Source organism: Mustela putorius, unplaced genomic scaffold (assembly GCF_011764305.1).
Source record: "Mustela putorius furo isolate JIRA1106 unplaced genomic scaffold, ASM1176430v1.1 tig00004121_pilon_pilon_pilon, whole genome shotgun sequence".
NCBI classification, from domain to species: Eukaryota; Metazoa; Chordata; class Mammalia; order Carnivora; family Mustelidae; genus Mustela; species Mustela putorius.
The window spans coordinates 883,537-911,509 of NW_025422246.1; the positions used below are offsets into that span (position 1 = coordinate 883,537).

At 37.3% G+C, this 27,973-nt stretch overlaps 1 protein-coding gene across 6 annotated transcripts in view; it reads right to left on the bottom strand.

Moving 5' to 3' along the window:
• RRAGB (Ras related GTP binding B) overlaps positions 1–21,946 on the bottom strand; it is a 37,246-nt gene extending 15,300 nt beyond the window's left edge. Inside the window, exons 1-6 of one of the 6 annotated variants that reach the window (XM_045072784.1) lie at positions 21,866–21,946; positions 20,355–20,388; positions 17,943–18,042; positions 13,556–13,639; positions 11,580–11,646; positions 9,065–9,287 (exon numbers count right to left, since the gene is read on the bottom strand). In XM_045072784.1, the coding sequence (XP_044928719.1) occupies positions 9,065–9,287; positions 11,580–11,646; positions 13,556–13,639; positions 17,943–18,042; positions 20,355–20,366 (486 nt within the window). In that variant the 5' untranslated portion in view covers positions 20,367–20,388; positions 21,866–21,946. Of the gene's footprint in view, positions 1–9,064; positions 9,288–11,579; positions 11,647–13,555; positions 13,640–17,942; positions 18,043–20,354; positions 20,389–21,251 lie in introns of all 6 variants that reach the window. The other 5 variants (XM_045072783.1, XM_045072785.1, XM_004781804.3 and 2 more) reach the window with 5 other exon arrangements.
• Positions 21,947–27,973: the final 6,027 nt, after the last annotated feature.

The following is a 27,973-nucleotide window of genomic DNA, read 5'->3' on the forward strand; positions in this document are numbered from 1 at the left end:
ATCCTGCCAAGTCATTTGTGAAGGCCTGTAAGCTTCCTCAGAAACACCAAAACATGCCCAAACACTGAAACACTGGAGGCAATACTGCAACTAGTTATAGAAAAAAAGTATTCCTGACCACAGCTGTTACCAAAAAAGTCATTTAAATAAAGGATATCCTTAGATTCCTAGGCTCCAACCCAAAAAGGAACTGAATTCTTCTACATCACCAAAATATTCTAAAACTGCCTTTCTTACCATTATTCTTAGAGGATCTTCTCTTTTAGCTTAGAAAGAGAAAATCCTATTTTAGACCATATACACTAAAGCTGGACTATATTTGTTTCTTGGTTTAAATTTATGTATACTAATCCCCATGCTAGAAAAGAAGGCAAAGATACCACACATTGCAATTAAAAAGGACTTGGCATTGAGCTTAACACAATGTGATTGCACTTCCACTGGTGCATACATGTTTCCTAAGTCAACCCAGTGACAGCTATAATCTTTTTTCATCTCGTCCCTGGTGGGTCTTCTAGCCTGGGCAATAATTGCCTATTCTGAAGAAAAATAAAACAGGGGCAGCAAACATAAAGGTATATAAAGAAGGATATAAATGGGGAAGATGGTGGAATAGGAGGATACTAAGCTCATCTTGTCCCACAAACATATGTATAAAACAGCCACATCAGTGCCACCAACCCAGAAAATGACCCAAAGACTGGCAAAACAGACTTTCTATAGCTAATCATGGAGAGAACACACTGAAAAGGGTAGGGGGGGCAGAGACATGGGGAACCAAACTCTCAGACAGACTAATCACAAATGAGAGAGACACCACAAGAATAAAGAAGGGAGAGAACTAGACCCCACACTAGGCACCCCAGACCTAGGTGCACTAGATGCACTAGGAAGACGAGTCCCCATAACATTTGGTTTGAAAACAAGGAGGGCTTAATTTCTTTCAGCTTTTATAACCAGGGAACTTAACTTCATGTATTTTAAAATCAGCTGGCTCAGCTCTGTGAGAGTTGGAAGGTAATAGGGAACTAAGTCTTCATCCTCAAAGAGCCAGCATATCAAACATCTCCACGAAGATACAGTATAGAAACAGCAGTGGAAAAGTGCCTGGGGTACACATAAAAGAGATTAATTTACTAATCTCAGAACACATGAAAGAGGGCAAGGGATCTTTAGGAGACTTCTCTAAGAATAAAAGAACTGGTAGGCACCATTTCTCTCTGCATCCCCAGTGTAGATAGCTGGACACTTGCAGAAAATACCACAAACACTCTCTACTTTCCATACTAGCACTATGTACCTCACCACCACAATCTCCTGCAGATCCATCCTATCCAACCTGCTCCATGCAGCAGGAGTCCTTCCAAAGCAGCTCCTGCATGTTTCATCCTGAAGGGAGCCTTGGCAGGGGCTAGCGCAATTCCAAAGTTACTCCTGTCTCAGGGAAAAGGGAAGATAACAATAAACACAGCCCCAGCAGCCAAATCTTATAACTGGTAATGAAAAGAAAGTACCCTGTCAAACAGTACCTCTGTAGCCCCTGCAGGAAACTGGCCTGACTCCTGGGCCTACACACCAACAAAAACCTCTCAGGGGACAAGGCAGGGAGAACACCCTGCAGTTTGTTATTACTGTAGCTCCTGCAAACAAGCTGAGAGCAGGCGTCTGATCTGACTGCTGAAAGCATCCAATAATGATAAGTCCACAGCAGCCTCAGACTGACCCCTAACAGCACAGGGACCAAATCCTACCAAGTGTGTGCACAACAAGCAAAGTGGGCCATTGTAACATACTGATCTAAAGGCAAATGCAGCTCAAACAGAAGAGCATGGTGCACACAATCCACGTAGGAGCCACTCCTGAAGCACCTGGTTCTGTTAAACAGGGGACATGGCTACAGGCCACCAAAGGAGCTTTTCTTCATAACATCTTTACTTCCAACATCAGGAGATAAAAACAATGTTCCTAATACACAGAAACAAACACAGAAAACTAGATCAAATGAGGAGACAGAGGGATATGATCCGAAAGGAAAAAAAAAAAAAAAACAGGACAAAACAACAGCAAAACAGCTAAATGAAATGATGATAACCGATATGTGTGATAAAGAACTCAAAGTAATGGTCATAACGATACTCACAGGATTTCAGAAAAGAGTGGAAGATCTCAGTGCAACTCTTACCAAAGAGAAAGAAAAGCAAATAAGAAACGAAGAACTCAATAACCAAAATTAAAAATACACAGGAGGCGATCAACAGCAGATTAGAGGAGGCAGAAGAATGGATCAGAGAGCTGGATGACAGAGTAGTTAATAAAAAACAACCAAACAAAATAGCAAACAAACAAACAAAAAGAATAAAAAATAAGACTAGGTTAAGGAAACTCATCAATGTAATCAAGTGTAACAACACTTAGATTACAGGGATTCCAGAAGAGAGAAGGAGGCAGAAAATTTATTTGAAGAAATAACAGCTGAAAAATTCCCTAATCTGGAGAAAGAAATAGATATCCAGATCCTGGAGGCACAGAGAGCACCCAAAAAAACCAACCTGAGGAAGTCCACACCAAGAGACATAAAAATTAAAATGGCAAAAAGTAGTGATAAAGAGAGAATTTTAAAAACAGCATAAGAAAGTTAGACACAAAGGAAATCCCATAAGGTTACCCACTGCATTTTCAGCAGAAGCTTGGCAGACTAGAAGACAGTGGCAGGACATAGTCAAAATACTACAAGGAAAAAATCTACAACCATGAATACTTTACCCAGCAAAGCTATTATTTAGAATAGAAAGAAAGACAGAGTTTTCTAAACAAACAAAAGTTAAAGGCTTTCATCACCATTAAACCATCCTTACAATAAAAGTTAAAGGGAATTCTTTGAGGGGAAAGAAAAGGCCATAATCAGGAGAAAGAAAATTATGAAAGGAAAACATTTCATAGGTAAATAAAAACATAATGAAAGTAGGAGACTAATCACTTACAAAACCAATATGGAGGTTAAACAGAAAAGGAGTAAAATCAGTTATATCTATAAAAATCAGTCTATGGATTCACAAAATAAAAAGATACAAATTATGACATCATATGCATAAAACATTGTTGGAGGGGTGTAAAAATATAGTACTTTTAGAATGTGCTCAAATTTAAGGGACCATCAACTTAATATAGACTGTTATATGCATCAGATGTTATATATGAGCTTACTGATAAACACAAATCAAAAACCTGTAATAGATAACCAGATAAATGGAGAAAGGAATCCAAGCATATCATTAAGGAAAGCCATCAAACCATAAAGGAAGAGAGCAAGAGAAGGAAAAAAAACACAGAAAAAGTACAAGAACTGTGAAATAAATAACTAAATGACAGTAAGTCCATATCTATCAATAATTACATTGAATTTAAATGGACTAAATGCTCCAATTAAAAAACACAGGGTGACTGTGTTTTTTTTTTATACACATGTATAAAAACCAAGACCCATCCATATGCTGCCTACAAGAGACTCATTTCACACCTAAAGACACATGGAGGTTGAACATGAAGGGATGGAAAAACATTTACCATGCATATGGGAGCAAAAACAAAGATGGGATAGCAATGTTTATATAAGACAAAATAGACTTTAAAATAAACACTGTAACAAGCGACAACGAAGCACACTACATGATGATAAAGGGAACAATCCAACAAGAGGATAGAATAATTATAAATATGCATTCAATATGGGAGTACCTAAATAGAGAAACATAAACACAGGGGTAACTGGGTAGTTCAGTAGGGTGAGTTTCCAACTCTTGGTTTCAGTTCAGGTCATGATCTCAGGGTTGTAATACTGAGCTCTGTGCTCAGGCTCCACATGGAGCTTGCTTGGGATTCTCTCTCTTCCTCTCCATCTGCAACCCCCACCAACCTACCCATGCTCTTGCTTCTCTCTTAAAAAAAAGAGAGAAACAAAAGAAACATAAACACATAAACATAAACATAAAGACAAGAATTGAGAGTAATAAAAGTCGGGAACTTTAATACCCCCACTTACATCCATGGATAGATCATCCAGACATAAAATCACCAAAAAACAGTGGACATTGGACCAGATACAACTAAGATACACTCAGAACATTCCATCCCCAAACAGCAGAATACACTCTTTTAAAGTGCACATGGAACATCTTCCAGAATAGATCATGATATGCCACAAAACAAGTCTCAATAAATCAAAACAGTGTGAGAGTATATCATGCATGTTTTCTGACCTCAGTGGTACAAAACTAGAAATCAATCCCAAGAAAAAAATCTGGAAAGAACCCAAATACATGGAGACTAAATGACATGGTACTAAACAATGAATGGATCAACCAAGAAATAAAAGGAAATAAAAAACTACATGAAGATAAATGAAAACACAATGATCCAAAATATTTGTAATGCAGGAAAAGCTGTTGTAAGAGGGAAGATAATAGCAACAAAGGCCCATTTCAAGAAGGAAAAATCTCCAATAAACAACCAAACTTTATACCTATAGGAACTACAGAAGTGTAGGGTGGTTCAGTTGGCTGAGCATCCAAATCCTGGTTTCAGCTCAGATCGTGATCTCAGGGATAAGGGTCACACTCTGTACTTAGCACAGAGTCTGCTTGATATTCTTTCCCCTCCTTCCTCTCCCTCTTCTTTCCCTGCTCATACTCTCACTGAAAGAAAGAAATAAAATCTAAAAAAAAAAAATAATAAAGGAACTAGAAAAAAAATGCTCAAAGGCAGTTAGAAAGAAATAATAAAGATCAGAGCAGAAATAAATGAAATAGAGACTAAAAAAATGACAGTACGGTCAATGAAACCAGGAGCGAGTTTTCCGAAAAGCTCAAAAAACTTGATAAAATTTTAGCCAGACTTATCTAGGAAAATAAAGAGGACTCAAATAAAATCACCAACGAAAGAGGAGAAATAACAACCAGAACTACAGAAATACAAAAGATTATAAGACATTATGAGAATTTATGTGCCAAAAGACTGGACAACCTAGAAGAAATGGATAAATTCCAAGAAATATATAACCTCTCAAAACTTAAACAGGAATAAATAGAAAATATGAACAGACCAATTACTGGCAATGCAACTGAATCTGTAATCAATTAAAATCCCAAAAACAACAACAACAAAAAAGTGCAGGGTAAGATGCTTCACAGGTGAATTCTACCAAACATTTAAAGAAGAGTTAATATCTATTCTTCTCAAACTATTAAAAAAAATAGATGAGGAAGGAAAGCTTCCAAATTCATTCTATAAGGTCAGCATTACCCTGATACCAAAACCACATAAACTACAGAAAAGAAGACTACAGACAAAATCACTGATGAACAGAGGTGCAAAAATCCTCAGCAGAATATTAACAAACTGAATCTAAAAATACATTTTAAAAAATCACTCACTGGGATGCCTGGGTGGGCCAGTCAGTTAAATGTCTGCCTTTGGCTTGAATCATGATCCCAGGTTCCTGGGATCGAGTCCCACACTGGGCTCCTTGCTCAGTGAGGAGCCTGCTGCTCCCTCTGCCTGTTCCCCCTACTTGTGCTCTCTCTCTGACAAATAAGATCTTAAAAAAAATCATTCACCTGGCTAAAATCAACAAGTCAGGAAATGACAGATGCTGGCGAGGATGTGGAGAAAGGGGAACCCTCCTACACTGTTGGTGGGAATGCAAGCTAGTGCAGCCACTCTGGAAAACAGCATGGAGGTTCCTCAAAATGTTGAAAATAGAACTGCCCTATGACCCAGCAATTGCACTACTGGGTATTTACCCTAAAGATACAAACGTAGTGATCCAAAGGGGCACGTGCACCCGAATGTTTATAGCAGCAATGTCCACAGTAGCCAAACTATGGAAAGAACCTAGATGTCCATCAACAGATGAATGGATCAAGATGTGGTATATATACACAATGGAATACTATGCAGCCATCAAAAGACATGAAATCTTGCCATTTGCGACAACATGGATGGAACTAGAGCGTATCATGCTTAGCGAAGTAAGTCAAGCAGAGAAAGACAACTATCATATGATCTCCCTGATATGAGAAAGTGGTGATGCAACATGGGGGCTTAAGTGGGTAGAAGAAGAATCAATGAAACAAGATGGAATTGGGAGGGAGACAAACCATAAGTGACTCTTAATCTCACAAAACAAACTGAGGGTTGCTGGGGGGAGGGGGGTTGGGAGAAGGGGGGTGGGATTATGGACATTGGGGAGGGTATGTGCTTTGGTGAGTGCTGTGAAGTGTGTAAACCTGGTGATTCACAGACTTGTACCCCTGGGGATAAAAATATATGTTTATAAAAAATAAAAAATTTAAAAAAAAATCATTCACCATGATCAAGTGGCATTTGTTTTGTGATGCAAAGGGGATTTAATATTTGCAAATCAATTAATGTGATATATCACATTAGCAAGATTAAGAATAAAACCCGTATGATCATTTCAACAGGTGCAGTGAGAGCACCTGACAAAGTGCAGTATCAATTCATGATAAAAACTCTCAACAAAGTAGGTTTACAGGGAACATACCTCAACATAATAAAGGCCATACATGAAATAACCAAAGCTAACATTCTCAATGGTGTAAAACGGAGCTTTCCTCTATGATCAGGAACAAGAAAAGGATGTCCACTCTGACCACTTTTATTCAACATAGTATTTCAATAGTATTGAAAGTCTTGGTCAGAGCAAACAAGAAAAAGAAATAAAAGGCATCCCTATTAGTAAGGATGAAGTAAAACTCTCAATGCTGATAACATGATACTATATAGTGAAAACCCAAAAGAATCCACCAAAAACTATTAGAACTGATAAATGAATTCAGTGAAGTTGTAGGATACAAAATTAATATACAGAAATCTATTGCATTTCTATACACTAAAATGAAGTAGAAGGAGAAATTAAGAAAACAATCCCACTTATATTTGTACCAAACAGAATAAACTACATAGGAATAAACTTAGCCAAGGAGATGAAATACCTGTACTCTGAAAACTGTAATACACTGAAGAAGGAAATTGAAGATGACACTAACAAATGGAAAAGATATTCCATGCTCATGGACTGGAAGAACAAATGTAGTTGAAATGTCCATACTACCCAAAGCAATCTTCAGATTTAAGCAGTCCTACCAAAACACCAATAGGATTTTTAACAAAACTAGAACAAGTAATCCTAAAATTTATATGGAACCACAGAAAACCCCGAAAAGCCAAAGCAATCTTGAAAAAGAACAAAACTGGCGGTATCAGAATCCCAGATTTCAAGATATACTACACAGCTGTAGTAATCAAAACAGTATGGTACTGGCACAAAAACATACACATAGAACTATGGAACAGAATAGAATAGCACAAATGCACCAGTGTTTATATGACCAATTAATCTACCATAACAGAGGCAAGAATATACAATAGGGAAAAGTCTCTTCAACAAATGTTGTTGAGAAAAGTGGGCAGCAACATGCAAAAGATTTAAACTGGACCACTTTCTTACATGATACACAAAAATGAACTCAAAATGGATTAAAGACCTAAATGTGAGACCTGAAACCATAAAATTCCTAGAAGAAAACATATGCAGTAATTTCTTTGACATTTGCCATAGAAACATTTTTCTAGGTTTCTGGAAAAAGAAACAAAAGCAAAATCAAACTACTGATTTTATTTAAATTTTTATCTAAATTTTATTTAAAAATAAAAAGCTTTCACATAGTACAGGAAACCATCAACAAAACAAAAAGGCAACCTACCACATGGGAGAAAATATTTGCAAATGATATATCTAATGAGGGGTTAAAATCCAAAATATATAAAGAACTTGAACAAGTCAAGCCCTCCAAAAAACAAATAATCCAATTTAAGGAATGAGTAGAGGATCTGAATAGACATTTTTCCAAAGAAGACATACAGATGGCCAACACACATAAAAAGATGTTCAACATTACTAATCATAAGGGAAGTGCAAATTAAAACCAGAACACTGTATCACTTTACACCTTTCAGAAAGGGTAAGCTAAAAAACCAAGACATAAGTATTGATGAGGATGTGGAGAAAAAGGGACCCTCGTGCACCACTGGTAAAATGCAAATTGGTGCAGGCACTGTGGAAATCAGTATGGAAGTTCCTCAAAAATTAAAAATAGAATTACCATAGGATCCAGTAATTCCACTACTGGGTATTTACCCAAAGAAAAGGAAAATATGCATGCAAAACAATATATGGGTCCTATATTGCAGCATTATTTACAATAGCCAAGATATGGAAGCAACTCAAGTGTGCCTCCATAGATGAATAGATAAAGAAGATATGTTTATATATGTATGTTACATACATATACATATATTTTGTATGTATAAGTTATATATATATGTACATACAGTGTAGTATTATACAACCATAAAATGAATGAAATCTTGCTATTTTCAAGAACATGGATCAACCTAGAGAGTATAATGCTAAGTGAAATAAGTTAGTCAAGAGAAAGATATATACCATATGACTTCACTCATTTGTGGAACTGTAGAAAGGAAACAAAGCAACAAACAGAGAAAAAAAGAGAGACAAACAAGAAAACAGATGCTTAAATGCAGAGAACAAACTCCTGGTTGACAGAGGGGAGTTGGGGGGGAAATAGATGAAATAGATAAAAGGGATTTAGAGAACACTTATCTTGATGAACAGTGAGAAATGTATAGAATTAGTGAATCATTATATTGTACATCTAAAAGATAACGCTATATGTTAATTTTACTCAAATAAAAAAATACATAAAGGCTGCTTAATGATATCACATTGACAAATTCCTTACCTAAATCTGAAAATTATTTGCCAAATGGATATTATATTCCCTTTACCATTTTTTGCATAGAAAATTTGCTTATGAGTGTTTTTAAAAACCTGACAGAACTTTGAGCACTAATGCTGAAATTTATTCTTCCTGAAAATAATCATACTATTTACCTATTTCTCTATAAAAGAAGTTTAGAAAGCATGTCAATCATTTCATGCAGCATCCTTTATGCTTCTTACCAGGTCCCGTTGATCCTCCTGTACCAGATCCATTTTGTGTACCAAGCAAAAAACTTTCGCATCTGGAGAATTCTGCAGAATGGCTTCTAAGCATGATTGGTAATAATGCATGTCTTTTTCCAGTTCACGGCTTTCCACATCAAACACATATATCAGAACCTCCACATTTCGGAAGATGTTATCTCGTTGGCTAGTAAAATAATTTTCCATGAAGGTATCCTGTCTAATAGGAAAAAATTTGGTAATAACCAAGTCCTCAGTTTAGTCACTCCTACTTACAATTTATTTTGTGTTGGATTAATCAATGTGAAAGATAATCTTAAGGCTTCAAATTAATAGGCAAGTAAGAGTAAATTGGTACAGTTTCAACTTCTTGGTTGAGCCATACCTGCCCCACTCTTTGCCCCACCCTTTGCCCCTCTCCTTGTATTCCAAATACACTATGACCTTCCCTCAGTTCCACTGGGCTGTGATGTATCCACCAAGAAGCATTTACACATGCTATTTAATCTGTTTTACATGCTATTCCCCTATTTCTACATCTAATTAACTCCTACTTGTCCCTTTAGATTTCAAATCAATCCATATTTCCTCACAGAAACCATTCCTGACCTCCCTGTCTTGAGCAAATCCAGTCACCTTAGGCCCTAATAAAATTACATTGTTTTATTTTTAAAATAAAAAAAAACAGTAGTTTCGTTTGAATTTAAGAAACAAAACAAATGAGCAAAGGGAAAAAAGGGAGAGATACAGAGAGACAAACCAAGAAATAGACCCTTAACTATTGGGAACAAACTAATGGAGGAGGGGTTGGGTGATACAGGTAATGGGGATTAAGGAGTGTACTTGTCATGATGAGCACTGGATATAATATAACACTATATTAACTGTACTGGAATTAAAATAAAATAAAATAAAATAAAATAAAATAAAATAAAATAAAATAAATAAAACAGTAGAGTTTGGTCACGGGGGAAAAAAAAACATGTACCTAGCTTTCAGTCTTGTACTTTTGCTATTAATTACCTGTGTGACCTTGGTGGATTCTTAATATCATTGTACCTCAGCTGCCTTATCTGCAGAATTAATGATAACATCTTAGGGCCTAAAAGCAAGGAACTTGGACTAATCTCTTGAAAGAGATTACAGAATTAGAAGAATGATAAAGATGAAGGATTTGTATGGAAAGAGCTCTAGAGCACTAAGTGATCCATCTGCTAGCAATAATGGGAATCATTTTCTTTTCTTTTTTTATTTTTGATAAACATATATTTTTATCCCCAGGGGTACAGGTCTGTGAATCGCCAGGTTTACACACTTCACAGCACTCACCATAGCACATACCCTCCCCAATGTCCATAACTCCACCCCCCCTTTCCCCAACCCCCCTCCCCACAGCAACCCTCAGTTTGTTTTGTGAGATTAAGAGTCACTTATGGTTTGTCTCCCTCCCAATCCCATCTTGTTTCATTGATTCTTCTCCTACCCTCTTAACCTCCCCATGTTGCATCTCCACTTCCTCATATCAGGGAGATCATATGATAGTTGTCTTTCTCTGCTTGACTTATTTTGCTAAGCATGATACCCTCTAGTTCCATAATGGGAATCATTTTCTTATAGAATACTTGGCTATTTCATTATTCTTTCAACAAACAACTCATTTGGCACCTATCCATGATTGGTTCTATGCTAGGAGCTGGTAAACACTGAGCCAACAATAATGTCTATTTATTTTGTGAGGAACTTTACTATGCATTTGTATCTCATCTTACTTAATCATCAAAACACCCCTATGATTTAGTACCATCATTATCCTTATTATACAGATGAAGAAACTGGCTCAGAGAGTTTAAATGATCTACCCAAAGTAACACAGTTAACAGAGCTGTGTTACAAACCCCAGTCTATCTCCAGACCCTAGGCTCCTAACCACTGTGCACTACACACTGCTGCTGAAACATGGAGATGCAAATGGCCATAGGGTAAGGAGCAATACCTCCATATAAGCACAGTGAATATGCATTTATGATGGAATATTCTGGAAGTACCTCAGCCATGAAAGGAAAAATTATTTCCTACTTCTCCAACAGTTGGTAACTCAGTTGGAGAATATGAGCTTAGGGCTGATCTACAGTGCTTAGACTGCCTGGAGATTGAAATAATAAAGAATGAAAAGGTATTACGGTATGATGGCTAAGAGCTCAGCACTGATATTATGCCACCTGAGATAAAAATCCAATTTCTTCTCCTGCAAGAGAGGGGGATAATCTATCCCATACTACAGATCCCTAGACACAGCCTATGTTAGTGCTGATTAAATATGTCACACAGAGAGGGCATTTCCACAATTACATAAAAGTCAGAGATCTTTATTTAATCAAGTGCCAATTATGAAACAATTTCTATCAAATGTATCTATTACAAATGATAGCTACTGTAATGTATTTTCCATGCTGATTATACTAGGTGCCATGATTACTGCCACTGGTGCCACAAACAAGCAAACAGTACTCACCCACCACAGTCCCACAAGTTCAATACCAGGTTTCCCAGAAATCGAACATGAGAATGTTCTACATCAACTGGAAGACAAATATGACAAAGCTAGTAACTGCAGCACATGAGGTAAAATTCAAAATAAGCAAAGAACTAACCCATGGAATTTAGAAGGACCAAAGTGGAGTGAAATGCTCAAAGCTTCAACAAGAAGGTGATTTTCAGCTTAGTAATATGGTTTAGTGGCAAGGTGGGCACCTAAACTATTCTGAGCTACAGAATTGGCTCTCAATGTAAGTAATTTTACTTTTTAGTAGTTTAGTGGTTAGAGCAGAAACAATCTCCAATTATAATATTGTTAAAATTTCAACATGTAAGACAAAGACATATACTATTTAATAACTCTTCAGTGACCCACCAACACCCTCCATAAAACAAATTTTTAAAATGACAACAAATACCAAATACAAAACAAGCATAAAACATAACCCAACTTGCTCCCTCTATTGGTTTCCCTATTTCAATTAATGACCCTATTATTGTCCCATTTTGGGGAAGATGGTCATTGTCGACTCCTCTGTCTGACATTCATTGCTATTTCTTTGTAATTCCTCGATTTCACTCCTTGTTTTACAACGTGCCACTAACAATAAGGAAGGCCCTTAATTTCTCAAGCCTACACAACTACAATTGCTCCATAATTACCACCCAGCAGGAAGCCATACCCTCTTACAGGCTATTGTCAGATTCATCTTCTTAACACTACTTTGAACATGTCACTCCCCATTCAAAAAACTTGCAATGGTTCCTCCGTGCCTACAGAGGGGCATGGAAGGTCCTTCAAATTTGGCTTCTAATCTACCTTTATATTCCCCATTGAGTCACATTAATAAAGACTTTTGTTCTAGTCCAATTTGGTTTATTTATAGTCCTCCCCTATCCCACTACCTCCCCAACCCTCAACATACCTTACACATCAGGGGTCGCAAACTTGCTAATATGGGCCAGGCCAGTAAATGTACAAAAGCAAAGATGATCATGTATGGAGAGTGAATATCCACCCAAGAGGGTGATAGAGAAGGTGGCAATTACACAGCTCTAGCTCATCTGTCAAGGCAGGAATGTGGGATCAAGATGATCATATCTTTACACTTTTCAATATTAGAGAGAAACCAGATTTTTATGGAAACTTTTACCTATTAGTACCTAATTCCAATTTTTCTAAGACATTGTAGAAGCCAAACAAAACATATCTATAGGCCTTATCCAGCTTACAGACTGCCTGTTTGCGACCTCTGCCTTACACTTCCCTCCCCACTCTATACTTTGCCTACTCTGTTCACCTGCCTAGAAAGTCCTCCCCACCTTTCGTTCAAAGTTATATTCATCTATTAAGACCCAGCTTAAATTCACTTTCTCTAAAGGCCCTTCCTGGCCACCCCCACTTACTGTCATCACTCCCTCTGAATTCATTCAAACATTTATTAAGCATCTACTCTCTGCCAGGCACCAAAAATCACAAGGAAAAATAATGAAAGTTCTTATCTTAAAAATTTCTTAAAGTCTAGCAATCATAATTTTTACAATTTTTGTGATACTCAATCACACAGTGATGTTGCTTCTATGACCATCTTGAATCTATTGATTATATTGACTGCTATCTAACTTTTGTGCAATTTTATCTTCTCATAACCCAGACCATGAGCAGCGAAGCATTAGAACATGGGTACTAAAAAAAACATGGGCATTGGAGTTAAACAGTTCTTCATTCAAATACCAGCTGTACCTCTTTGTGTGACCTTGGGCAAGTCACTTAGCCTCTGGGTATTAGTTTCCTTTTCTATTACAAAAGGTGGAAGGGATGTTATTGACCTCACAGGATTGTTGTGAGGATTAAAGAAGTTATATATAAAGTGCCTGGCACGTAGTAGGTGCTCAAACTACTTCCATTCTCCCCCTTACTTCCCCATCCTTGGAAAAGGAATCATATCTTACATGTCTTTGTATTTCCAACAGAGTCTACGAGAGAGTAGGTGCTCAAACTGCTATTAATTTGAAGACTATGTAAACGGTCTAGTACTAAAAAAAAAAAATGGAAAGAAGTGCTACTGAGAAAGGGAAAGACAATAACAAAAGAAGTGACAGAATTCAGTAACTGTTTAGGTATGAAGCACATGGGACAGAAATCTGGTTTCTACTCCCATATCACAGAAATTGTTCTCATCAAGTGATCAACGGCCCCCTTACCAAATCCACTGGACTTTTTAGTCCTTGTCTTACTTTCTGTAGCATGACACTGTTGACTACTCTCTTCTCAAAAAATTCTCTTCTCTTGGCCTCTGATATCATACCTATAACCTTTCTGGTGTATCTTCCTATTCTTTCTTCTGTCCTTTAAATGTTGGAGCACTTCAGGATTTCACCTATGGCTACCTACTTCCCCCCAGGCAAGCTACTCTATTCATATTGTTTTAACTTAAGTGTTTATATCTAATACAGATGTCCCTCTCCCTTTTTGAAACATATACTGGACATTTTCACTTGAATAATGCATAAGTATCCCAAACTCAGTGTATCCAAATATAACTCATCTCCCCATTTTTTCCTACAAAATCTATTCTTCTTTCAGTCTTCTCCATCTTAGTGAATTTAACCAGTTGCCTAAGCGAAAACCTTAATTTCATCCTTGAGTCCAGCCTTTCCTCCATTATTCCACCCAAACCTTTCAACAAGTCCTACTGACTCTATCTCTTAAGTATATCCCAAATGTATTTGCTTATTATATCTACTACCACTACCCTAACCCAAGTTAAGGCCCCATCATCTCTTACCTGGTCTACTAAAATAGTTTCCAAATCTGTCAATCTGTTTCTACCCTTGCCTTCCTCTAATCTATCCTCCGTGTTAGATATAATAGTCTCTTCAAAATGCAGATTTTACCCCATTATTCTTTAAAAAGAAAAAAAGTCTCTGTGTATATGACCGTATATACCCGGGAAAAAAAAGGGCCTAAAGGACAATCTCAAACTACTAACGGTGGTTGTCCCCAGGAAGCAGGCCTGAGAACAAGGGAAGGAGCACACTTTTTTTACTTCTGCAATGTCTGAATTTTTCACAAGTATTACTTTTGTAATCAAAGTTGAAAATTAAAAATAATAAAATCTGATCATGTTACTTTTCTATTTAAAAACTCTCTATGGGCTGCCCTCTACCCTCAGTTCAAACTATCTGACTTGGTTTATAAGGCAGTTTATGATCCAATCCCCACATTCTACCTTCCTTTTTAGTCTTAAGTCTCCTAAGTGGCCCTCTGGCTCTCCTAGTTTTCCTGTCCTGCTGTCGTAAGAGCAACTGAAAAGAACCAGAACAGAGCATTAGGAAATCACATACATTTATGGGGCAGAAAGAAGAAAATATTTTTTAAAGGGGGTAGGGATGGTTAAAGATAAAGGAAGAAAACCAGAGTAATAAAGCATTAAATAAAAGCCAAGGGAACAGAGAATTCTGAGAAGGTAGGAAATCTTGGAACTGTCAACAGTGTTTGTGACTAAAATATTTTATAATCTTATTTTTATTGAGAATCTTACTATTCCAACAAACACATTTTAACAGCCCACAAATAAATTAATTATATCACCATGCTGTACCCTTACCACAAATTTTAAAACACAGTAGGTTCTAAGTTTAACAAAATAAAATTGGATCTTTTTTCAGCAATGCTAGACTAGAAAAACACTAAGGCATTAAAGGTGATATAATATTTTAGAAGTACTCTTTTGCTACTGTTAAAGAAAATCAACAACTTCATAAAAAGGAAGAATAAGTAAAAATCAATGCACTATATGTATTTTCAAAGAGTCTGTAAGTTTAGCAATAGAACCCAGACCTTTTTTCAACAATGACAAATTGGGTAATGATACATTAAAGCATTAAGTCCAACATAATATTTTAAAGCATACTTTTATTACCTTTAAGGAAATACAGTAATTGCTAACAAAGTATATCAAGAAAGGTCCCATTTGAGACAAAGCCTTGTCCCATTCACAGTGCCTGGCACATATGATGGTCCAGAAAAGCACTTACTGAATGAATGGGATGCTAAAATGTATAGTGTACACATAATCTGCAATATTCTGTTCATAATTTTTAATGATGCTGCTAGATTACTTCAAAACTATTTCAAGTAGCTTGAACAGTTCTGAAATTTGGGTTGTATGACTATTCACTAGACCAAGGGTAGTAAATCAACTCTGCTGATCACCTAAAAATAAAAATATTAATTGACTAGAAAACTGACCATTGCTTCAATAAAACGTATAGAACTTAAACCACACAAAGAAAGAAATCCTCCAAGAATGGTGACTGTGGCACAGTGGAGAGAGCAGGAACACAGAGTGATATTCCAGTTCTAAGGCTTGCTAGGTGAATAAGCTCACCTTCTAGATCATCTATCAAAATGAAGTTAATATAAAAACTAAAGTAAATTAAAAAGCATGTAATACACAGAAGCTTCCTCTAATTTACTGAAACCATATGATTATTAGGTCCAGATCTTTAACTTGGGATAATAGAAAAAAATTAAAATTTACCAAATCATGATAAAGAAATCTGGACTGGTCCTTTCTAGAAGGAAGTCTCTCAAGGCATGACAGGCTATAGGACCCTGTCCTGACCAAAATTTTTGATGAACAACTTAGATGAAAACTAGATGAGAGGCTTATCAAATGTACAAAATGCACAAAGTTAGGAAGAATAGAGAATCTATCAGATGAGATAATAAGCACCTAAAAAGAAAACAGATCTGATAATCTCTTTTCTACAGATAAGGGAATTACAGCCCTGAGAAATAATGAGTGGTCCTGGACTTCACAGTTAACAAATACTGGATACAAGAAGATAGGTGCTAAAATAAACAAAACTGAATAATTTAATCAAGTAAGAATTTATTCTTAGATTCAAAATATTAGCTGCACAAGAAGAAGAAGGATGGTATGTGTTTTAATAACAATGTATGTGAGAAGGAATTTAGTTTTTAGTATGACTCAGTATAATAAAGCCACTCCACAAAATAAGAGTAGGGGACTAGACTGTGTTAACAGCAGTGTGAGGCCCAAAATAAAAGATATAATAGTCCTTCCTTGCCCTGATCAGATCACATCTATATTCAAATCTCAGCACTTTAAAAAAATGTAGATATATTCAAACAAGTCTTTAAAAATGTTTCAAGATGATGTCGCATGAGGTATAGATGAAAGAACTGGACATGTTTAACTTAAGGAAGATAAGATTTGGGAAGCAAGGATGGCTAGGAGAGATTGAGACATCAATCATACTCAAATATTTGTAGAGACTCAGTGGAACAGAAAGGAAGAAACAAAGAGAAACAGATTCAGGGTTCTAAGAAATAGCTTTCTAACCACTAAGGCTGCTCCAATTATGAGAGTATATATAAACTCCAAGCACTTTATAAAGAAAAATACGGTTTCCTTCTTTATATCCTAGGGTCTGGAACACAAGTTGTTTTAAAAATGTTTGTTTTTTCTTGGAACCAGAGTGAGATGCCTTAAAAGAAGTAGTGGGTGACTTGTCCCTAAAAGTATTCAAGATGCTAAAAACTCAGATCAGGAATCTTGGAAAGCCAGGTAGAGCAATGCTTTCATCACTGATAGGCCAAGGACCATGGCAGAATCCAGAAATGCCTGGATGCTGCAAAACAAAATAGCATTACACTCGAAACAGAAGAGGTCTCCCAGAAGCATAGATCCACTGAACGGCAGCCATGGTAGCCCAGCTAGGCCATTATTAAGAAACCAGACTTAACATTCACATTATAAAGGGCAATGAAACATTTCTCAAGTCAGCTGGAACTCCAATGAGAACATCTATGTATATCCAGGAAGAGAAGCAGCAGAGTACACATCAGGTTAACCTTCCCCTCACAGCCCTGCCCACCCCACTCAGAATGGACCTTTTAATGAAGATTAGGACTAATCTTTAAAAAAATCTTAGGAGATTTTGTTATGCTTGTTAATAAGTATCAATTAATTTCCCTTTATATAAAAAATTAAAAAAAAAACTCTCACAAAAAATAAAAAAGCAAACAAAAGGGTCCCTATGTTTGTTTAATAAAGACCAGGATAAAAAAGCAAGTTGGACAAGGGTATCCCACTTGGTAAGCAACCTAGAAAGAAGCTCCCCAGACAGCAAGCAGTAATAACCAGAATTAGGCTGTACCCCTTCGAGAAAGAACGAAAAAACAGGAAAACCTGCTCCAAAACAAATGTCTCAATTTCTGCAACCCTAAGTTACTGCAACCAAGTGTGTTATGCGGATTATTAATATTTAAGATCATCTGATTTCGGAATTAGATAAAACATCTTACTTGTTGCACCAAGGCGACGTGTGTCTCGGGCAATATAATTTGCAAAGATAATAGACCTCATGCTGGTCTTACCAGACCCACTTTTACCCATTAACAGCACCTAAGGACAAAGTAAAAAAAAAACAAACTTAGAAATCTAGAGCAAATCAAGTCTAAAAGGATCTGTTTCTCTCTTGTACTTGACGTTTTACTGAAGTTGACAGTACCAACAACCTATTGCCGGTACTTGTAATTAACTTAGTTCCCTGACCAATGGTAAATGCAGAGATACCAAAAATTCCAGGAGTCAGGCACATATGTCACACACCTCTTAGCGATAAAATAACACGAATTTATTATGGTAGCATTATACACTATCATTCATTCAGAACTATGTTAGAGAAATAACAACTTGAGGAAATTGAACCCTGATCTCTCATAATCTAATGCTTTATGCACTGAACTACCTGGCAGGAGATTTCATTATAACTGAAAGTTCTCTCCCCTGCTCAAGGTCAACCTTCCCAACTCTGCCCTTGATCTCATCTCTTCTACTTACTCTATGATTTTTTTCATTAATTACTCTGAATCTTTTTTTTAAGGCGTCCCATGGCATACATAAAAGACCTTCCTTGATCTGGCTTATCTACTCCTCTGTCCTTACCTCCTGGCCTAGAACATTTAGAGTCCGGGAATAATGAACTGAACTAAACCTATTATAGTCCCTATGACTGCTCCCACAATTCCAGGGAGCCCAGTTCTATGTCTTTGTTTCATGCTGTACCCTCTGCCAGTTATTTCCCATTCCTTTTTCTTCCTTCATCTAAGCTCCACTCATCCATCCCTCAAGACTTGGTTCAGTAAGCGTCTCCCCAAGAAGCTTCCCTGACCTCAATGACCTAGGCTGGTGTAGGTGTGTTTCACGCCTTTCCTCCCATCACACTCCTATTGTATTGTAAAGACATAACTGCACTGCAGTTATTTGGGCTGTGTGTGTTTGTTTGTTTGTTGTTGTTCTTTGTGTTATTTTTGTCTGTGTCTCCCAAGACTGTGAGTTCTTGAATGGCAGGGAGAATTCCCTTTGTAACTCCAGTGCCAAATATATAACAGATGCTTAAAATATATTCATTGAAAGAATGAACAAGCTATCTAAACAAAGACAGAAGACAAATAAGTTTTTAATGATGAGAACTGTCTAATGGAAAAGGTGACATTATGAAGGTGAATAACCTTTATGTCAATATCAGCACCTAACAAAGACAGAAAAACACCTATCAAAGATGCTATTGATTCTTGCACAAGGAGGAAACTGTGTAAGGTGACATTTCAGAGTTTTTTCAAACTTTAACATTTATGGACTATAGTTCCAATTACCTTACTTTTCAAATGAAGGTGTTACAAGTTGTATCTTCACTCCCAAGAAATTTTTAAAAATTTTCTAATTACAAATACAGGGAATATTAATGAAAGTATACTTCACTCAGTGTCAATTTAACCTAGCTATTTAGGCACATAACTTTATTTCACTAAAAAAATGTTACTAACAAGACAGGCTAGGGTAGTTACAATTTCTTTTTTGTTTTATTCTTAGTCATGTAGAAATTTCTGGTATTTTTAGCCATCCTTGTTGATAACAACTTTAGATAACTTAGATAGGCTCATCAAAAACATTGCTTTAGGAAATTGAGTTATATAACTGAATTGTTAGATAAAGGGTAAATATGGCATATTTCTTGTGTTTTTTATTTAAGAAATCTTCAACTGCTTATGAAAGACTAACCATGCATTTACTCACTTAAACTTCATAATGACCCTACGAGATAGGTAATATTATTATCACCATCTTACAAATGAAGAAAGAGAGTCCCAAAGGTTCAGAAATTTAGACCACAACTGTGTCCTTATTGATTCTGCCTAAACCCCAAAGTGGGGCAGAGCACAAGAGGACACTCAATTCCACCTGGAAAACTCATAAAAAGACCTTATATACGTATCATTTAAATTGGGTCCGCATAAATGTGCAGGAAGAGACCTGTGTAGTGTTTGTGCATGGCCCACAAAATGAAAATTTATAAATTTGGAGAAAAATTGGAGAAAAATAGCTTCTGTATGGCTATAATAGGGTGGTACAGATATGGCAGATCAATTTAGTCAGGAATAGAAGGGCATTCTATATGATGAAATCATTTGGATTTTATTCTTTGAATCTTGGGAAGTTATGAAACAGTCTTAAGTATGTGAATGACCCAATTACATTTAAATATTAGAAAAATTAAATCTGATAGCAAAGAAGAGGACAAGAGTCAAAGAGTACAGATAGAAGATTCCTGCAATGGTCCAGGAAAGATGGTACATATACATCAAAAATCTATTTCCTGAATCATAACTTCTTACCTTTACTTTCATGAATTTGATCTACCTAATATGTCTTACCTTTTTCTTCATGGCTGTATTTGGTAGCACCCACCTGCAGATATAAACCAAAAGACAGTTTCCAGGATCCATTGCCTTAGAAATTGGAATTTTAAAAATACAAATAAATGTGGAGGTGCAAAAGAACATGCTTAGCACAACGGCTGAGTACAGCTGTGTGTAGGAACCCAGTTAAAGAGGCCCTTGTCTTCCTAAATTATAAAACTGGGTTCAAATTCCCTACCCCTAATTACAATACTCTGGAGATGGGTCTTAAGAAGACTGGCTTACTAATATAAATGAGCAATAAAATTCAAGATTCAATTTTTTTATCATCTTAAAAAATGCATCAAAGCAACACATACAAGTGCTTTAATAAATCAAACAATATTATCTTATTTGAATGTCCTTTATAATTTTTAAGTTAGGTTATTTTCAAAATGTGGGTATGTTTAGCCAGCTGTCCTTCCAAGTTAGATTTCACTCATTACAGGTACAAAGTATATAAAATACAAATCTCAAATTCAGGTACAAAAAGGTACTGAAATCACCTTTTAAGCCACTGATCTCTGCCCCCAGAAATACCAACCTTCTTCCTAGTCTTCTTATCCTCAACACGATGTTAAATCTCCTTTAATGAAAATTCAAAGCAACCCAGAACTGCCTTCTCAATTAGAACACTCCCCACCCCACCCCCAAACCTCGGGATTGACATCAGGCCCATCCCAAGGGCTGTTTCTATCCAGTTACCAACCAACCAGTCTTGCCAGTTTATCCTGACACCAAAAGCATGATGCCAATCAACCTTACTGGTAAATCAAAGCAATTTATCATAGGTGGGGTGTTCTAATTCACAGTATTTTCTTAGTTAGAACTCCATCACCACCTTCCAAGTTTTACATAATAAACTTCACCCACCCAAGCGATCCTTCCGGTTCCCCTATGGGAGGATCCATTCTTGGCCCCAGATTCTCTTTCTCCATCTTTCTCTCAGAGTCAGATTCTTCCATCGTGCAACAAGTCCTTTCCAGTTCTTTCTAGACCGTAGTACTTTCTCTCTTTTTTTTTCTTTTTCCTTGTTCACACCCTCAGTCGCTTATTTTTATTGCCTGTGGCCGCGAGGCCTGCTCTATTCTTGCCTCCGCCTTTGTCCACTGGGGGGGCTGTTTTCCCCACACCTTAACCACCTCAAACTTGGCCTCAAGGCACAGCCGAGTTGGCCACCTCAAAAGCTGAATGATGTGGTTGGTGGCGCAAAGGAAAAGACGGAGAATGAGTGGCGAAGTGGGGATGGCAAGGGTTCGTGTCGAGTTTGGGCCTCAGGCCCCAAAGTCTCGAAACGCAAAGGTGACTTCACCCGGGAAGAGGTGGGGACGGCGGAGGTGGCAAAAAGAGCAGACCCGTGCGGTAGGCACTAAGTGGCCAACGCTTCCGCCAGATTATTGTTACCGAGCCTGGCCGCCCAAGAGCCTCCGCCGTTTAACAGTAGTTACGACCCAACCACCCGCCCTTAAGGAGCCCAGGTACCTCACCGCAGGCTGAGACTGCAGGCCAGGATGACGTGGGCACCTGCCGTAAACCCGGAGCCCGTCACGTGACAGCTGCTACCCGAGGGGCGGGCCGACTGGGAAGAAATACCATAGAGACTGCGCAGAGAAAGAGTGTCACCAGTCCCCGTGACGTGGCTCCAGTTCCTCCGCTTCTTTGAGACGGTTAGGGAGCACTCAGTCTATAGGCTCTTCGCTTGTGGTCCCCGTGCCCCGACCCGTCCGGCACAGGGACGGAATTAAAGGAGTCGTTTTAAATTTCAGTTCTTCAATGCGTGTGTGTGTGTGTGTGTGTGTGTGTGTTCACTTAAGGCCCCCGTAGTCCGACCCGTCTGACACAGAATTAAAGGAGCCATTTTCAACTTAAGTGCTTCAACACTAGCCCGTGTGTGTGTGTGTGTGTTGCTGTAGTTCTTGTTCTTGTTTTTAACTATTTCACCGAACTTAACATTTTGTGGTGAGGAAGGCCAAGCATTGTTTTTGTCTTCCTGTTTTTTACTACTAGCCCCTGTAACCGGGCTTGTAATGAAATGAGTTAATACATCCAAAGTGATTACAACTATATGTTCCAAATACTAAGCACACAATGGAAGTTATTATTGCTGGGAAAAGGGATTCACTGGGAATTTTAGGACACATACTCATCTCCCCCACTTGTTTAAAACTGGAAGCAAGGGAAATAAATTCTCATAGAATTTATTTAAGAAGTCAATAAATTCTACACTTGATAACTGAAGGGCTATTGATATGTATTTACATACTATATTTAGATATAGAGACCTCCAGATAAAGGGGCCCAAACAGTTCTCCTTCTGGAGAGAAAGATGGGGATAGGAAGTGAGAGGACTGATGCTTTCATCTGAAGCCCCTTTGTACTGTATCTATCATCTATGCAGATAGATAGGTATATCACATGTATACTTTACTCAATGAGAAAGGAAAGGAAGGAAAGAATGATGGGAGGGAGGGAGGAAGAAAAGTAGAAAGGGAAGGGAAACTAGATAGAACTAGGGTGCTCCCTGATTCCAGATTTCCCCAACTTCTGTTCTATATGATCCCTTCTCATCACAACTGCCATACCTCAAGAAAAATTTATTTTATTCTGATCACAGCTTCCTTAGCCCTATCACTCTGTAGTCTCCTCTATCCTCCCCACTAACTCCACCCAAACAAGCCATTGGTCTAGTTTTTCTTGTATGATGAAAGATTCTGAGTCCCAAACCAGGAAGTGACTTTAGATTCATTGCCTTCCATACCAGACAGTGATAAACAAATTCTAAGTTAAAGCATTGAAAACAGACTTTATTTAATAACTACTGACAGTAGTGGGGAAAGCTTAGTTCCATTCCAATATGTGCAGAGGTGACTAGGCTTTTAAGATTTTATTACATATTTATTTATCAGGGAGAGAGAGAAAGTGTGTGTGTAGCTTGCAGGGGGAGAATCAGAGGGAGAGGGACAAGCGGACTCTGTGGTAAGCACAGAACTCCATACCAGACTCACTCTCATGACCCAAAATCAGGACTTGAGCTGAAATAAAGAGTTGGATGCTTAACTGAGCCCCCAGGAGCCCAAATTGGGCCTTTCAAAGGGACAATAAAGGAGGGGAAAGAACTAGGCCTCATTTGAGTCAGAGAAGTGAAATATTATAGAAGGTTGGTCAGTATAAATGTGATTAAGTTGTTTGTTAGCTTATCAAAGTTATCAAAGTGGTTATCAAAGTTAGAAATCTATCTTCCCACAGAGACTTCAAAACAAAATTCCTATCCTTCCTGATGGTTACATTTCAATGGGATGGCTCTCAAGTCCTTGAAAAAGACTACTGAGTTCTAAGAGCTACATATTCACAATTGTAAGCCTTTATAGTAAATGATCTGAGAAAAGTAGGTCAGGCTTATACCATCAGGCTAGAACAAACAGTATATTATCTTTGCTGTGTTGAGTTTGCTCAGTCAGGCATTTTAATAGAACATTGGGGTCAACAGAGTATTGGGGGCCATCATAGGGGGATGGCAAATCTCTTGGTGCAGGGGTTTGGACAGAGTTCTATGCTGAGAGGTCTGCCATTCCATTAGTCCATTTTCTACAACCTATCTCCTCTTCCTTACTCTTCTGCTATTTTTGTTCCAGCTGTTATAATATCTGGTCTGGATAATTGCAATAGACTGCTAAATGATTTTTCCTATGGTGAAATTTCCAGAGTTGTTAGGAGTGGGTGGAATAATCTTCATCAGTCATCTCACCCCCCAAAAGCATTCAATGGAAGTAATACGTGCATGTTATGTAAAGGTAGTTTTCAAACATATCCTCCAATCTCCACTATGACCAGGCATCACCATCCAAATTTTTTCCTTACACTGTACTATTATAGAAATCCATTGTCTCCTTGTTGCCAGTATCCCTCTCCACCCCTCCAAACCATCACATTTATCTACCTTCAAAGTCCATGAAGAAGAGATGAAGAAAGAGAGGAGAAGGAATGAAGAAGAAAAAGAGAAGGAATGGGCGGTTGAGTGACTCAGTCAGTTAAGCTTCTGCCTTCAGCTCAGGTCGTGATCTCAGGGTCCTTGGATTGAACCCCACATTGGGCTCCCCACTTAGCAGGGAGCCTGCTTCTCCCTCTTTTCCTGGCTTGTGCTCTGTCTCACAATCTCTGATTCTCTCTCTTAAATAAATAAATAAATAAATAATCTCTAAAAGAGCGGGGAGGGAAAAGTGAAGAGAGGAAAAAGGAGAAGGGGAAAGAGGAGAAAAAGGAGTCAGAGGACATGAGTGGAAGGAAGGGATTTGAAAAAAGATTGAAGAAATAAACCAAATTAAGAGTTCATCCCAAAGAAGTTGAGTGAGACTGTTGATACAATGCATTCCTATATGGTCTAGAGGTTGAGATTCTGATTTGCACTCAGACATCCTGGGATGCTTATTTTTACACTTTCATTGAAGAATCTTACAGAGATAAAAGATAAAACTTTTTGGTCAAAATTAACTTTTAATTATACATACTTTTTAAAAAAGTGTTGATTAAGCTCTGCAGAGTTATCCATGCATCCATTTGGCAAATATTTATGAAGCAAGAATTCAGTTCCAGAAACTATATTAGACACTAGATATGCAAACATTTCTATTTCTGGTCCTATTGCATGTCAGACACTTCTGTCTGATAACTCAACTCCACTATACTCACACACATATACACACACATACAAACACATTAGCATTCTGTTTATCCAGATCCCACACTGTATTTTTTTCAACCATCCATCTCAAAAAGAAAAAGTAATAGACTGCTAAGATCCAATGTGATACATTCCCTTATACTCCCTAAATTCATTCCAGTCACTTTTATACTCAGCCACATGCATGGGTCTCCAATTCCCAACTGTTCCTCATAACTTCTTGTCCTTCTTTTTCACCACCCCCTCTTTTTCCTGTGTTCTCACAGCTCACTGATATTTCCCAGAGGCCCTTGAGCTTATTCCTATAACTTTATGGCAGCTCTTTCTTTTCCATTCCCACCACTTAGCTAGACTTAAGGATTTGAAGAATGAAATTCGAATGGAGGGAATTTCTGGTTCCATACTCAACATGTAAGGACCTTAGGAGTTGCCACTCCAAACTAATAAGTAAAAGACTGAGAAAGCTGAAAAATCAACAAATATTAGATTTATCAGAGAAGTGAAGTTACAGGACAAACTGCTGTCCCTGAAACTGGAGAGGAAAAACAAGTGGATACAGAGAATAGTAACTCTCTAGAGCAGACCTTCCACCCCCAGGAAACATCTGTAGAAACCATTATCAGGGTGGAAAAACCTAAACTGTAATTGACAATTTGTTGGAGGCTCAATGAGGACAAGTCTGAGAGTTAAAAACTCCAGGGCAGCCCAGAGAGGTCTCCACACTTTTGTGAATTTTACCTCCAGAAACTTTACTAGATCCTCAAAGTAAATATCAGAGAAAATTATCTTCCTGCTACTGGAAGTGAGAGGTGAAAAGTAAACATTTTGAAATAAACTAGAACTTTCTGTTATCCTTAAGAAGACTGGCCCATGGGAGAAACTATTTTACTAGAGCCCAACTTGCTAGGGTTTTATCAGTGCATAGGCTACCTGAGGAAAGGGAAATACCTAACTCCAGCCCACTTTAGACATCCTGTCCTAACCAGAGGAAGAAAAACTTTAGAAACACTGGTGAAGATCACAGTCTAGAGACACAGGTTCAGCAAAGATAGACAATAACCATGGGACTATGATTATAGCGCCTCAAATGCACACATAAACTCATACCATCACACTACTAAAAACCTATTTGCCAAAGTTCCTCTCACCTCTACATTATCTCTACCTTACACAAAAAATTACGAGTCATACAAAAAAAGCAAAAAATGCAGATTGAAGAGACAGAAAAAGAATCATAACCGGATAATGGCAGAAATGTTAGAAAAATCAAGTGTGAATTTAAAATGATTAATATGTTAAGGACTCTAAAGGAAAAATGCAGATAACATGCAATAACTGGTATGTGATATGAGCAGAGAGATGGAAATTCTAAGAAAGAATAAAAAAGAAATGTATGAAATTAAAAAAATACTGTAATAGAAATGAAGAATGCTTTAGCTGGACTCATTAGTAGACTGGACACAACTAGGGAAAAAAATCTCTGTCCTTGAGGATATGTAAAAAAAAAAAACCTTCCAGAACTGAAAAGCAAACATTAAGAAGACTGAAAAAAAAACCCCAGAGAAATATATGTAAGAACTGTGGGATAACAACAAAAATGTAACATATGCATAATGGGAATACTAGAAGGAGAAGAAAAAGAGAAAGGAACAGAAGCAATATTTGAAGGAATGATATTTCTTCCAACTTAATATCAAACATCAAATCACAGATTCAGGATGCTCAGAGAATGTGAAACAGGATAAATGCCAAATCTACCCATAAGCATATCATTTTCAAACAATAGAAAATGAAATATCAAGAAATAAAATCTTTAAATAAAACAATGGCATATCCAGTTTCTAGAGGCTCTATCACACCTTCCAAGAGTGTGTTCTATGTCCACCATCACCTAGCCAAGTGAGACATGTTTCTCTACCATTAGGCCCAAGGCCTAACATCCTCAAAATGGCAACTGATATGGGAGGGAGGAACCGGAGTGACTGCTTAATGGGTATGGGGTCTCCTTTAGAGATGTTCTGGAACTAGACAGGGGATGATGGCTGTACAATACTGTGAACACACTAAATGCCATTGATCTGTACACTTTAAAATGGTTAATTTACATTATGTGAATTTCATTTCAATTAAAAAAAAAAAGGCAGCTGAAATAAGACCACGATGTCTTTCATCATGTTGTTAAAGGTCTATACCCTTTAGAATGCCCTGTGCTGTCCTGACAATTCATTCTACCTATGTCTCTCTACCTTCCAAGCTGTTCCAGTGTGCCTCTGGCACTGTCTTTAGCAATAACCTGGACATTTTGTCTTAAAACTCTTTTCTTATTGTTTCTCCTTACTTTCTCCTTACTTTAAAATAAAGTTGGCTCTCCTCTATGTACAATAAAAAAAATAAAATAAGCCAGAAAATAAAACACCGTTTCCATAGCGGAGCAAATATAAGAATTATATCTCACATCTTCTCAGAAACTATGGAAGAAAAAACATGGTGATGTGAAATATTTTAAGTGTCTAAAGAAAAAACTCAACAACTGAAAACTCAGTATTCTACAAAATTATTCTTCAAAAATTAAGAAATAAAGACTTTTAAGGAAAAAAAGTGAAAGAATTTGTGCCCAATAGACTTGCTTTGAAAGAAATGTTTAAAAAAAAAAGATTTTCAGGAAGAAGGAAAATTATATAGGTCAGGAATCCAGATCTAAATAAAGGAAGAAAATTTGAGAAGGAAAAGTGAAGATTTACATTTCTTATTCTTAACTGACTTAAGAGATAACAGTTTATTCAAAATAATAATAACAGCTAAGATAGCGGAGTAGTAGGAGGTCCCTAGGCTTGCCTGGTCACTTGACCACAACTACATAAATATTAAATCATTCTGAATACCCAAGAAATTGTTCGAAGGACTGAAAAATAAAATA